This window comes from Eublepharis macularius, chromosome 1 (genome assembly GCF_028583425.1).
Source record: "Eublepharis macularius isolate TG4126 chromosome 1, MPM_Emac_v1.0, whole genome shotgun sequence".
In the NCBI taxonomy this organism is placed as follows: Eukaryota; Metazoa; Chordata; class Lepidosauria; order Squamata; family Eublepharidae; genus Eublepharis; species Eublepharis macularius.
The window spans coordinates 58,740,592-58,754,682 of NC_072790.1; the positions used below are offsets into that span (position 1 = coordinate 58,740,592).

At 47.2% G+C, this 14,091-nt stretch overlaps 1 protein-coding gene across 1 annotated transcript in view; it reads left to right on the top strand.

The window, feature by feature from the left end:
• The window catches only part of ARHGEF10 (Rho guanine nucleotide exchange factor 10), a 140,664-nt gene that overhangs the window by 63,594 nt on the left and 62,979 nt on the right, over positions 1-14,091 (top strand). Inside the window, exon 18 of the mRNA XM_054976987.1 lies at positions 3,807-3,952. Coding sequence (XP_054832962.1) covers positions 3,807-3,952 — 146 coding nt within the window. The remainder of the gene's footprint in view (positions 1-3,806; positions 3,953-14,091) is intronic.

Genomic DNA, 14,091 nt, shown 5'->3' on the forward strand with positions numbered 1-14,091 from the left:
AACTTTTCTCCCATTTGCAGCTTTTCCATAGTGGCAAACATAAAGTCCCAGTTCAAATTGTCAAATGCTTTTTCCGCGTCCACAAAAAAGAAACCAACTTCCCTATCACAGTGCTTGTCGTAGTATTCAATAGCGTTTATTACTGTCCTTAAATTGTCCTTAATTTGTCTATTAGGTAGGAATCCAGCCTGTTCTTCTGCAATAAATTCCGACATCCATCCCTTTAACCTTTCCGCCATGATTTTCCCAAATATTTTATAGTCATTATTCAGCAGCGAAATTGGCCGATAGTTCTTAACATTAGTCAAATCCTGTCCATCTTTCGGGATCAGTGATATATTAGCTTCATTCCATGAATCAGGAATCTTTTGGCCTTGCAAAATACCATTGATCACCTCCCTTAGAAATGGTGTCAGGTCATTGGCCATCATTCTGTAAAACTTTGCTGTTATTCCGTCCGGTCCAGGCGCTTTCCCTAATTTCGTTGATTGTATAGCTTCTTTTATTTCTTTCTCTGTCACTTCCCTATTTAACTTCTCTTTCCATTCCTCTGAAATTATTGAAAGCTTCATTTTCTCCAAATATTCCGCTATTGAATCTCTATTCACCTCCTTTTTTGGGTACAGTTTTGCATAAAATTTAAAAAAGGCTGTACTAATGGCAGATTGATCCATCAATATATTATCCTCTTCTCGAATCTTAGTTATGGTTTTCTTCTCCTTTTTTTTTCTTTAACTGCCACACTAAGTATTTCCCAGGTTTATTTGCACCTTCAAAGGACTTCTGCTTCATTTTTTTAAAATTCCACTCCAATTCTTTGTTATTCATTGCCGTCAATTGTTCCTGCAGGATTTTCATATCCTGATATATTTTCTTTTTCCCTGGTCTTTTCTTAAGTTGTATCTCTTTAGCTTTAATTTTTTCCATAATTTCAAGTCTCTTTTCTTCCTTTCTCTTCCTAGCTCTAGCATTCAAATCCATTAGTATTCCTCTAATCACAGCTTTATATGTGTCCCATACCTTATAAGTTGATACATCCTTGTTCAAATTGTACTGTGTAAAGAATTTGGTTTCTCTTCGTAACAACGCAATGTTTTCTTCCATCTGCAGCAAGTCTTCATTTATCCTCCATCCTCTTCTTTTAGTATTTTTTCCAAATCTCCACATGATTGGATTATGATCTGAGCCTACCTTGGGCATTATCTCCACGTCTCTATTCCATACCACCAATTCTTTGGAGGCCCAGATCATGTCAATTCTTGATAATGTAAAATGTCTTGCAGAGTAAAATGTATATTGTCTATTTTTAGGGTTTTGTCTCCTCCATACATCTTCCAGACTTTCTTGTTCTTTAATCGCAAAAAATGATTTTGGCAAAAGTCCTCTTTTTTTCTGTGCACTTTTAGATTTCTTATCTTCTTCCAAGTTTGTAACTCCATTGAAGTCACCTGCCAGAATTAATTGATCATAGGTCAGTTCGTCTAGTTGTTTCTGTAAATCCTTGAAAAAATTTTCTTTTGCCCCATTAGGCGCGTAAATTCCAATCACCAAAGTCTTCTTAGAAGTCCAAATAATTTCCACTGCTATATATCTGGCTTCTGTATCACTTAAAACTAATTTTGGCTGCAGCTCTTCCTTTATATACAATACAACTCCTCTCTTCTTCTTTTTGGAAGCTGCTGCAAATTCATTTCCAAGTTTTGCAAGTTTCAAATATTTTACATCCTGCTTTTTAATATGTGTCTCTTGCAAACACGCTATGTTACATTTTTGTTTTAAAAGCCAGTGGAAAATAGACTTACGTTTAGAAGGTGAATTTAGTCCGTTTACATTCCAAGATATAATTTTACACTCCATGATCAAATTTTAGCTCCTTTTGGTAAGTCTTTTTCATTGTCTTTAATAAACGTTTCCATCTCCTGGCCAGATCTGATGTTTCTCCTTACTCCACCAAATTCGAAAGCCAGTCCTTCAGGTATTTCCCATCTGTATCTGATTTTCAAATCTTTTAACATCTGGACCAACTCTCTGTACTTTTTCCTCTCGAACAACACCGATCTGGGCAGTTCTTTCATGATTCTCACCACTTTCCCATCGACTTCTAATGGATCCTGAAATTGTTTACTCACGATTGACTCTTTTGTATTTCTAGTTGTAAATTGCACAATCATATCTCTTGGTAACTTCTTTTGAGCTGCAAATTTTGAATTAATTCTGTATGCCATGTCCAGAAGCGCTGCTATCTCCTCTTCTTCTTTACCCAGTTAGCCCGCCAAAATTTCTATAATCTGCTCTTGGGCTGATTTTTCCAAAACTTCCGGGATTCCACAAAATCTAAGTTGTTTTTCCATTTGTTTACATTCAGCTACAGCCATTCTTCCCTTCACTCCTCTCATCTCCATTCTCTGCACATCTGCCAAGGTGTCAGCTGCATTTTCTACTGCATTAACTCTCTGCTGTGTAACTTGCAAGTCTTTTTGAACTTGATCCATGTTCTTAGCTAGTTCTGCAATCTCCGATTTAAGTGTCTCTTTAAAATCTTTCAAATTTTTCGCCATCTCTTGCATCATGTCTTTAAGCTCTTTATTTCCTTCCGAAACTTTTTTGTCTAAATTTTCCAGCGCCATTTGCCATTCCTTCTTCGACATCGTGGGGCTAGCTCTACTTCGCTCCCATGAGTCTGCTCTTTTCCTTAACTCCGTGGCTCTACTTTATGATTTTCTTTTATTTTTAAAAGTCCAGATTTAAGTTATTTTTCTGAAAACTAGTATTTACGCAGTCCAAAATGTCGGGCGTCTTTTCTCGATGGTTTTATTTTGAAGCAACCGCCCTTACCCTTGTCAAAGATGGCCTACTTCCGTTTTCCTTGAAGTCGCAGGTTTGCCCTACTTCAAAATGGCGATATTCCACTTCCGTTGTTTACAAGCCACTTCTCACCAGTCTCTTTATGGTTCTGACGCACTTCCTGTTCCTCTCCGTTTCACAGCAGTTCTCGCGATGTTAAAGCTTTCTCACAATCCGCTATCTCTTCCTAGCCGCAGGTATGTAAACAATAATTGTTTTTCCGCGCTAACTTCTTTTTACAATGTCACTTTTTAGTAATTTATTTGCCGGAGTTTTCTCAGTTATAAATCAAGTCTCTTGCAGTTTTCTAATTCTCTTTGTCACTTTATTTCTTATTGTAATCTGTCCCGTATTGAGAGATAGCAATCTTTACCTTCTTAAATGTTTCTCTTGGGTTGTAGTCGCTGCTTCGATTATCCAATCAATTCAGGTTCCCTTCTTGGTTTGCTGAAGCTTGGGCATGTAGGTCTTATGCCAAAAATTGACTCCAGAGCCGCTGCAGAGATCTTGGCTACCTTTCTTCGGGTGGGACCTCAAGGGTGGACAGGGGCTCGTTGTGTAGAACCCCCCTCACACCCGAGATCAACGCGCCCTCAGGTTCTTGAGCGTACTTGCCTGTTCTCCGCCTGAGAACAGGGGGCTATGGGCAGTTTGCGCCCCTCCAGCCCCTACAAACAGCGGCACGGACAGCTCAACTCCCTGAGCTGCGTCAGACCTTCATGAATCCCAAACCGGAAGTCGATCTTCTATTACTTTTTCAAAGCAGGTCTGCAAAAAATCTAGTTGATGACTGGGACAGCAGACAGTAAAGGAATGATGTGATGTCTTCGGCACCAGAGAACAAAATTAACAAAAACATGGCATATCATTGATATGGATTCATGTATGCTTTAGAGGAATATAGGTACAGCTGCAGGAGTTCTACAGTACGAATTGGCTAATCTATTCTCTTTATATTTCAGTTACTTAGCAGTGGGAACAGATACCTCATACGAACTGATGATATGTTGGAAACTGTTTACAGCGACCGAGGGGAAATAGTCAAAACCAAAGAACGACGACTGTTCATGTTAAATGATGTATTAATGTGTGCTACAGTACATGTTCGGTAAGTTTCCACTTACATTTTCTGAAATAAATGCTAGAAAGCACGAGACAAAAAAAGACACACATGTGCCTGCACATACACGCTAATGCCGATGGGACGTTTTCCCCTAGAGCTACAGAAATGCTGTTATTGATTGCTTAATGTTGTAATGGTATTATTTTATTTAAAGCATTTTGACCCAGCTCAAGGTCTCTAAGGCAGCAAACATTAAAACAATTAATCAAAACACATACCCACATAAATAAAACACAGCCAGGGAGGGCTAAAAGGAGTTAGTGAGGGAATGCTAAATAAAACAAAAAAGTCTTCAGCTGCTGGTAAAAAACAGCAATAGAGGAAGACAGGCGAATCTTCCTAGGGAGAGAGTTCCAGAGTTTCATTGTTGGGACCGAGAGGGCTCTTTCTCAGATCTGACTAGCCATAGATGTTGGGGCACCTGAAGCAGGGCCTCCAAATATGGCTGGAGTGGATGGGTAGGTTCATATGGGAGAAGCCAGTCCTTAAGGTATGCTGGCTGCAAACCATATAGGTCGATACCAGCTCGCTGAATTAGAATTGGAAGCAAATTGGAAGCCAGTGTAGATGGAACAAAACTGGAATGATATGATCCCTATGACCCATTCCAGTCAGTTTTTGGCTGCAGTATTCTGTACCTACCGAAGCTTCCAAACAGTCTTTAAGGGCAATCCTATGTACAGCACATTGCAGTAATCTAATCTAGATGTTCATCTTCGTTCTTCTGTGCCTCCACACATGGGACTGCGCAGGCGCAGGCCAGCCGCCGGAGAATTTTCTAGAGCTTCCATGGCTCCGAAGGGGCCGTTTGTCGCGCGCCTCAGCGACCGTTTTCCCGCCCAAACGGTCACGTGATCCTCCAGCGACCAACGGCCCCTTCCCTCAGTTCTCTTCTTGCCGCCGCTTGGAGAGAACGTGAGCTTCGTTGCTCTGTGCTTTTGTGCTTCGTGCTTTCTCTAACTGATTGCTTGGCTTTTGACTTCGGACTTCGTGACCTCGACTATTCTTTGGATCTCGCTTTGGACTTTGACGCGGACTCGGTAATTTGACTCGGACTGTTTTTGACCCTTCTTCCGCGTGCTCCTGAAGATGGCCTCTACGGCTCTCTTCAAGCATTGCCTGCAATGCCACACTAAAATGGCCAAATCCGATGGCCATGATCTGTGCCTTTTTTGCTTGGGGGAGACCCACAATGTCTCGGCCTGTAGGATCTGCCAGGGTTTCACCAGCAAGGCCCGGCAGGATCGCAAGGCCCGACTAAATTCCTCGCTGTGGCAGAAGGTCATGTCGGAGGGAACCCCGTTACGTCCGTCCAAGGCCGGCCCTAGCCCCTCTGCCGAACGGCAATCAAGAGCTGGCTCAGTGGCCTCCGCGAGGTCGGGGTCGAAACCGCGTCCCCCGAGTGCCTCGGCGTCGAGAGCGGCCTCTCCAGCGCAGGGACCGGTGCGGCCGCCCCGTAGCGCGTCATCCACCAGGTCGGATCCGAGACCGACATCGGAACCGAGGATCCTGGTACCGAGTCCCCGATCGGAACCGACGACCGGATCGATTCCGATAAAGTCTAAGAGGTCGAAGCCGAGGTCCCCTTCGAAGGCGAGGAGCGCGTCGGTTCCGAGGTCTTCTTCGGAACCGGCAAAGAAGAAGAAGAAAACTAAACATCATCGGTCGCCACATCCCGCTCCTCAGGAGGAGGTCATCGTGCTTCCTCATACGCCTTCCCCTCATCTGGGTTCCCCCGAACCAGAGGACATCTCCGTGCCGGTGTCGGATCCGATGGCCTTCGAGACGGTGCCCGCGGAGTTCTCGTCGGGGCCGGAGCCGAGCCCGCGCCGTCGGAGCCGACCATCACCTGCCCTTCGGTCGCCGAGGCTGGAACCGAGCCCGTCTCCTCGTCGGAACCGTCCATCTCCTGCCCGTCCGTCTCCACCTGCAGTCGGTCGTGAGCGGCGCCGTTCCGGGGACAGCATTCGATCTGCCCGATCCACTGCATCCCGGCATCGTCAAGCCTCCTACCTCCCCTCGCCATACTGTTGCCAGTGGGAAGGGGCACCTGCTGGGTTCTCCGAGTCGGAACCGGGGCCGTCGACGTCGAGGCGGACGTGGTTCCCCCCTCCAGTCCAGGGTGAGGACTCCCAGCTCGGATCCGAGGAGGGAGAAGTTGAGAGCCTGGCCGACTACCAGTCGGAATCCTGGTCTGAACCATCGCCGGCTGAGGATTTGGTGCCATCTACGGGCTCCCCGTTCGAGGACCTCCGCATCTACGCCGACCAGATGGCTAGGATGGCCCAGGCCCTCGAGATGGACATCTCTTCGGCAGTTCCCCAGACCAAGGACAAGCTCCTCAAGCGGATCTATGGGGATAATCCGGCGTCCGTTGGCTTCCCCATGCTCGAGGGTATTGAGGAGATCGTGGAGAAGGTGTGGAAGGTGCCCTGTGATCAGCCTCCAACATCTAAGAGGATTGAGCAGCTTTACAAGATCAAGCAGGGCACCTGGCCGGCGTTGGTGAAGCACCCTCCACCTTCCTCCTTGGTCACGGAGGAATTCAACCCCCGACGGTCGGGTCACTCCTCGGTGCCTGCCGATAAAGAGGGCAAGAAGCTGGATGCCATGGGCAGGCGCCAGTACATTGTCTCTTCGCTGGGTCTGAGGATCGCCAACTACCAGACCATCATGGCAGGGTACCAACTGTACCTCTGGGAGAAGTTGGCATCCTACACTCGAGACCTCCCGCCTGAGCAGAAGGCTGTCGTCTCCCTGTTGCAGACAGAGGCTGTCAGGCTGTCTAAGCAGCAGATGAATGCTGGGAGCCACGCTGCTGACACTGCTGCTCGGGGAATGGCTTCGGCGGTGGTCCTCAGGCGCCACTCCTGGTTGCGGTCTACGGCCCTGTCCCAAGAGGTGCGTTCCATGGTGGAGAGCATGCCCTTTGAAGGGGACTCGCTGTTCTCCAAATCGACCGACGAGACCCTGAAGAAAAAGAAGGAGGACCGGCAGACGGCGCGGTCCTTGGGTCTGGCTCCTGCGGACAAACCCGCCTCCAGGCCACGGTACGCTCCCCGTTCCGGCCCTTACCACTACCAGGGCAGATACCAACATCAGCGGCCGGGCTACCAACAGTATCCTGCCTACCAGCAGCGGCCTTACCCTCCCGCACAACAGCAAAGGAGGCGTCGGCCCTTCAAGCCTCGTCCGGCACAACAACCGGCCCAGCAGAGAGATCAGCAGGGCGCCGGGAGGCAGTACTGACGGGTCACGCCAGCCGTATCCCCGAACTTTTCGGACAGACTGAGTCCACTCCTCTCTGAGTGGGAGTCAATAACATCTGACTCATGGGTCTTAACTATTGTTGAACTGGGATACGGGCTGGAGTTCGTTGAGCTGCCTAGATGCAGTTCGCCCCTGACAGCTGTCAATAACACTATGGCCGAGCTGGATGCGGAGATCGTGTCGCTCTTGGCCAAGGGTGCTGTGGAAGAATTGCCCTATGAGGACTCTGTAAAGGGATTCTTCTCTAGGTTCTTCTTGGTCCCCAAGAAGGATAGGGGCTTACGTCCCATTTTGGATCTGAGGGGCCTTAATGCCTTCCTCAAGGTGACCAAATTCAAAATGGTTACGCTGGCGGCTGTGATCGCCTTGCTGAAGCAGGGAGATTGGTTTGCGGTTCTTGACTTAAAGGACGCATACTTTCACGTGGGCATACGGAAGGAGCACAGGAAATACCTGAGCTTTGTTTACCGGCAAAGGGTTTTCCGGTATAAGGTGCTCCCCTTTGGCCTGTCCACTGCCCCACGAGTGTTCACTAAATGTGTGGCCCCTGTGGTTTCCTTCCTACGGGAAGAAGGCTGTACCATCTTTCCGTACCTCGATGACTGGCTCATCGTGGCTGAATCGGAGTCTAGGCTGGTGCAGGACATTGGCTTGGTACTTAGCACTTGCCAACGCCTGGGGCTCCTGGTGAACTTGGAGAAATCCAAGCTGGTGCCCGGCTGCAAGGTGTCCTACATTGGCGCACTCTTAGACTCTGTGGAGGGTAAGGCTCTGCTCCCCTTGGAGAGGGCTCGGTCCCTAAGGGGTCTGGTGTCCATGTTTAAAAGGAACCGATTCCAGTCTGTGCGCACTATCCAGTGCTTACTAGGGCATATGGCAGCGGCTACCTCTGTGGTGCCTTTTGCTAGGCTGCGTATGCGCCCGCTCCAGAACTGGTTTGTGCGGAGGTACGATGCTCTGCTACACCCTCCATCCCTCAAATTCTCTGTCCCAAGGGTCATCCTCTCCTCCTTGGACTGGTGGCTGTCTGATGACAACTTGTTTAGAGGGGCCCCCTTTGGGTATCAGCACCATGACGTCACGGTTACCACTGATGCCTCTCTGTTGGGATGGGGGGCTTACTGTGGTGATGTGTCTGTGCAGGATGTCTGGTCTGAGAGGGAAAAGACCCTCCATATCAATGTGCTTGAACTAAGGGCCATTCGTTTCGCACTTGTGTCTCTTACAGCACTGCTGAGAGATCGTCAGGTGTTGGTGCAGACGGACAACACGACTGCCATGTACTACGTGAATCAGCAGGGGGGCACAGTGTCCATGGCCCTGTGCCGGGAAGCCATGCTCACTTGGCAGTGGGCTATCAGGAACGGCGTATCGCTCCGGGCTATACACGTGGCTGGGTCAGACAATGCCCGGGCAGATGCCCTCAGCAGGGTCCCTTTGCTGGACCACGAGTGGGAACTGAACGTAGAGTGCGTTGGGCCGATCTTCCAGATGTGGGGTCATCCAGTGATAGACGTGTTCGCCAATGCGGCGACCACCAAGGCCCACACGTTCTGTTCCAGGGCAGGGAGCGACCCCCTCTCTATTGGGGATGCCTTCCAGTTTACGTGGACGCAGGGCTTGCACTACATGTTTCCTCCATTCCCCTTGATTCCCAGGGTCCTGTGCAAGATAGAGGAGGACGGGACGGACTGCATCCTGGTGGCCCCCTTCTGGCCACGGCAGGTTTGGTTCCCGAAGCTCCTGCGGATGTCCCAACGGACATATGTGAGTCTGCCCCCTCGGCAAGACCTTCTCCTAAACGGGAGCCTGGTCCACCACGATCCCAGGAAGCTGCACCTAACGGCTTGGCGGATCGTTCCTCCCCGATAGGCTTTACTGACGAGGTACAGAGGGTCCTCCTGAATGCTCGTCGGCCATCCACTAGGCGCGCTTATGCAGCCAAGTGGCGCAGGTTTGAGCTCTGGGCACTCGCCAGAGGAGTGGTGCCTGACAGCAGTCCCTTGGGGGTTGTGTTCGAGTATTTGTGCCACTTGCGTGGCCTGGGCTTGAAGGTGTCCTCCCTCAAGGTCCACCTGGCAGCGATATCAGCTGCTCACACCCGAGTTGAGGGTGCTACGGTGTTCTCTCACCCACAATCCCGCCAGTTCCTTAAGGGCATGTACAATCTTTACCCACCTGTGTCGACGCCAGTGCCTCAGTGGTCACTGTCCTTGGTGCTCTCACGTCTCATGTTGCCTCCATTTGAACCTATGGCTACATGCCCCTTGGATATGCTATCCTACAAGGTAGCATTCTTGGTGGCCGTCACATCGGCCAGAAGGGTCAGTGAGCTGTCTGCACTGCGGTCTGACCCTCCCTTTCTTGTGTTTCATCCCAACAAGGTGGTCCTGCGTCCCTGCCTCGGGTTCCTGCCCAAGGTGGTGTCCGCCTTCCACCTCTCGCAGGATATCTCACTACCTGCGTTCTTTCCTCAACCTTCCTCTAAGGGGGAAAAGGCCCTTCATTCCCTAGACTTGAAGAGGGCCCTAGCCTATTACCTGGATAGGACGAAGGAATTCCGCTCCAGTCCTCACCTGTTTGTATGTTTTGGGGCCAAGGAAAAGGGTAACAGGGCTTCCTCGCAGACCCTGTCTAGGTGGATTGTGACGGCCATTAGCAAAGCCTATTCCCTGGCAGGGGTGGCTTGCCCGCTTCGTGTCAGGGCCCACTCCACGCGGTCCCAAGCATCCTCTTCGGCACTCCTCAGGGGGGTGCCCCTGGTTAACATTTGTAAAGCAGCCACATGGTCCTCTGCAGACACCTTTGTCAGGCATTACGCCATTGATGTCAATGCGGAGCAGGATGTATCTGTGGCTAGGGCTGTCCTACACTCCCTTTTTTCCTGAAGGAGTTTTGGGATGACTTTCTTGGCGTACCTGCTGGGTACCCTTGAGTGAAAGAGTGTATATATGTACCTTGGGGTGTATATATGTAAATATTAAGTATTTATGTGTCCTTACACAGTTTTTTACATAGATGTATATATGCATATCTATTTGTTTTTGCTTGTTTGTTCAATAAAATTGTGTTGGACTTCACCCCCGCCTTCCTTATTGTGTGAAGCTTGGTACACTCCCATGTGTGGAGGCACAGAAGAACGAAGATGAAAACAGGGTTAACATACCTGTAACTTATGTTCATCGAGTTCTTCTGTGCTGACACACAACCCTCCCTCCTACCCCGCTGTGAACTCCAATGCACAATAATGTGGTGGCTGTAACGGAAATTGGTGTTTTTAAGGTGTTATGGCTGAAGTGTGTTGGTCAAGCGGCGGCAAGGGAGAACTGAGGGAAGGGGCCGTTGGTCGCTGGAGGATCACGTGACCGTTTGGGCGGGAAAACGGTCGCTGAGGCGCGCGACAAACGGCCCCTTCGGAGCCATGGAAGCTCTAGAAAATTCTCCGGCGGCTGGCCTGCGCCTGCGCAGTCCCATGTGTGTCAGCACAGAAGAACTCGATGAACATAAGTTACAGGTATGTTAACCCTGTTTTACCAGGGCATGCATCACAGTGGCATGACATTACTAACATCATGAGGTTCTGGTTTCTGTGGCAGAGTTCATGTATTGCATGCTGAAGATTCAGTTCCTAAAAGATGGGCTGCAAAAAGCCTCTTATGTGGAAATCCTCTGCCAGTATGCTATGCTGGTATAGTTATCTCAACAATCTCACATAGTGTAAACACAGCTCCTTAGGCTGCTGACTATTTAGGTCTAACTCACTGTGAGCTGTTTGACTTTTAGGAAGACTTCCTTTTGTTTGCAAATGTTTAATACTATAATGATCAGTGCTTTAATCTGGAGGATGCAAGTTCTGCTGCCAGCTCTGCTATCGATTTCCTGGCATTTGCACACTCCCATGTTGTAATATACTGTTCTGTTTTACATGTCTGATTGATCGAATGGGGCTAAGATTCCAAAGCAGCTTGCATACTTAGGCTGTGATGCAGTAGATCAACTCATGCAAGGATTTTGCATACAACTAGGTTTCTTTTTTTTTTGCTTTCCCCTTCCCCTCAACCTTTTCCACAAGTCTCAGTGTATTATGGTACTGGGAAAGGGTGTAGGAGAGCTTCTGTGCTCTTTAAAGCAAAAATCTGACCACACATACAAGTGCAGACCACAGCATTCGTAGTGCAGCTTTCATAGTGCTGACCACAGCTTTACACTTTACTAAGCCTTATTTAATCAGTTGGCTTCAGTGAGATTTCTAGTAATCTTTAAGATTGTAGTCTATGACTCCAGTCATATACTTAGGATTTGTTGATGTCAACAATAACTAGCAGGTGGAATGGTTGTATGATAGATGGTCTTATATTACTTCAAAACAATTGGATTTGATGTTGAGTAAAAGGTCAGTGTAGGGTAGCATGCAGACTTCATTTAGGCAGAATCATAACATGGCTCTTCCCAAACATGTCATTCTGTCTAGAGTTGCCAGTTGGCCTGGAGAATACTGTCCTGCCCCTTGCTGGAAATAGGCAGCTGAAGCTTTTCATGGCATGGAGGTAAATAACCTCACCTGGTACATAATATTCCATTAAAGAGACAGAACATTTTTCTCAGGGCCCATTGGCAACCCTAATTCTGTCCTTTCTCATGGGTGGGATGTTTTACTTTATCTAAAACTTAAGCAACTAGATGTTGCTTGTGTTGGTCCTTGCCTTTTTAACCTAAAATTCTACACAAGCTTCCTTTCTTTTCCTCCATGGTAGCACATCTCTAAGACTTGGTTGCAAGCTTTTCCTTATCTCAGACTCTGCCACAGTAACAGATGCCACTTTTATTTTGCTAGAATGCAAATAAAAGCAGAGTATCTAAAACTGAATGATCATTCCTTTCATTCTCCAAAGTTCAAAGATGTTTGTGTTTTCAGATCAAATTTTTGGGGGGATCCAAATCGCTCTCAAAAATACCTGCCATTTTAGACAATAAATTATTCCGATCATAATACTGAAATTTAGACAACTTTTAGTAGAAGTTTCTTTAATTACTTTACAGTTTCTAAGTGATCTGCCATAAGAATTAGAAAATTCCCATTTACAGCAAGCGGGGCAACTTTTACCATTCTCCCCCTTCCCAGTGCAGGCCTCTGGCTCTCCCGCATGATTTTTTTGAGCTTTCCTGCCCTCCGGGAGTGGCATTTGGGGCTGCAGCAGAATGGAGAGGCAAAAAAGTCATGCTGTGCTAATTAAAGCACCTTCCATAAGGAAGCATTGAAGAGATAGCAGGCTTACCAGCACTGTGTTCCAGCACTGTGCACAGGCACAATAATAGTGCATCCCCCGTTTCTCCCCATCAGCCTTTGGAGTACTGGTGGAGAACAGGGGGTAGCTACTGGGAGTGCCCGATCCCCCTTGTCTTCTGTTAGTAGAAATGTTTGGTGAGATCCAAGCTTCTGTTTCTTTGGGAACTTCCTTTCCCAACCAAAGTTGTTTTTCTGTTTATATGTCACTTCCTCCTTCATTGCAATGATATTAAAAAGACATTTGTGTAAGTAAGGTGAAGCAAAGGGGAAAGCCTCCCAAAGTGAACTTCAGCACTTAAATTCCATGCAATACACCATTTAATCCACAGCATTATAAGATCTCAGTAAGTTAGATAAAACAGTCATAAAGCCTGGAACACTTGTCTCGAAAGCTCACATCCTGAAAATCTTGTTGGTCTCTAACATGCTCTTGGACTCATATCCTGCTACTGTAGACCAACACAGCTACCCACCTAAAATGAAGCCTGGAACAATACATCATGGGATATAATGAAACTTCTGAGCTCTCACCTTGACAGTATCATATCTAGTTTTCCTCTTACTGTGTGTAGAGTGCCTCTTCCTTGCTTTAGATTGGCAAGGTAAGACTGTCTAATAATTGTACCGTATCCTGAATAAAATGCCCAAGCAAGTGATTCTGGGACAATGGAAAAGCATTGGACACATTTGTTTCTGTGACAACTGTATCATGAAAATGACCTCCTAATGGCAAAATGGTCCTTGCCTGACCCGCACACTTTACAAATGTTTGTCCCATCTGGTTATGTGTGTTCCTTACCCTCTCTTGGGAATGTAGTCAAGGGTTTGCATCATGGCAAATATTTGCAAATGCTGTGGGCTGGCTGGATTGTTCTTGACAAAGAAATCTTCTTGGCAGCATCCCCATGGCAACTGTTCTGGCTCTGGCATTCTGAAGTGAACAGGGCCTATCTTCATCTGCTAATTAGAAATGCTGAATGAAAGGAGGAGCCATGAGAATTTGTTCCAGTCCTGGTGACTGAAGATTCTCTTAAAGTCACATATGGTACACTGAGAGAAACTCTGAAACATACTGGCAGTAATAAGCTTTATGATTTTTACATTTGGGAGGGTGAGGAGGAGGTAAAAATTAAGAACATGCTGTCTGTGAGATGAAGGCATGTTGTTCCTGTACTTTTTTCTTACAAAGTTTTAATGCAACTACAGACTAACATGGCTAACTCCTCTGGATCTTTTTATGCAGAGTTTTTGCATGGATTTCAGCTCCATATGTATTATTCTTCTTATGTCCCCTTTTGTATTGTATTTGATTAGAGTATAGTTTGCATGATCACATGCAGCACATAGCATAAAGACCGGCCAGTGATGATCTGGGAATTGCTACACAAGGTGTTTCCTCAAATTGCAGTGTGCACGGGGTGGAGAAAGCAAAGGGAAGGTTACAAAACTGTTTTTTTCCTTTGGGGTAGTAGAATGCTGATCTTTTAAGTAGGAAAAAGTATTTTCCTTGGGAACTTCTTTATTTTCTTTACAGAAACAGCTTAAATATAGGGGAACATCTTTTTCC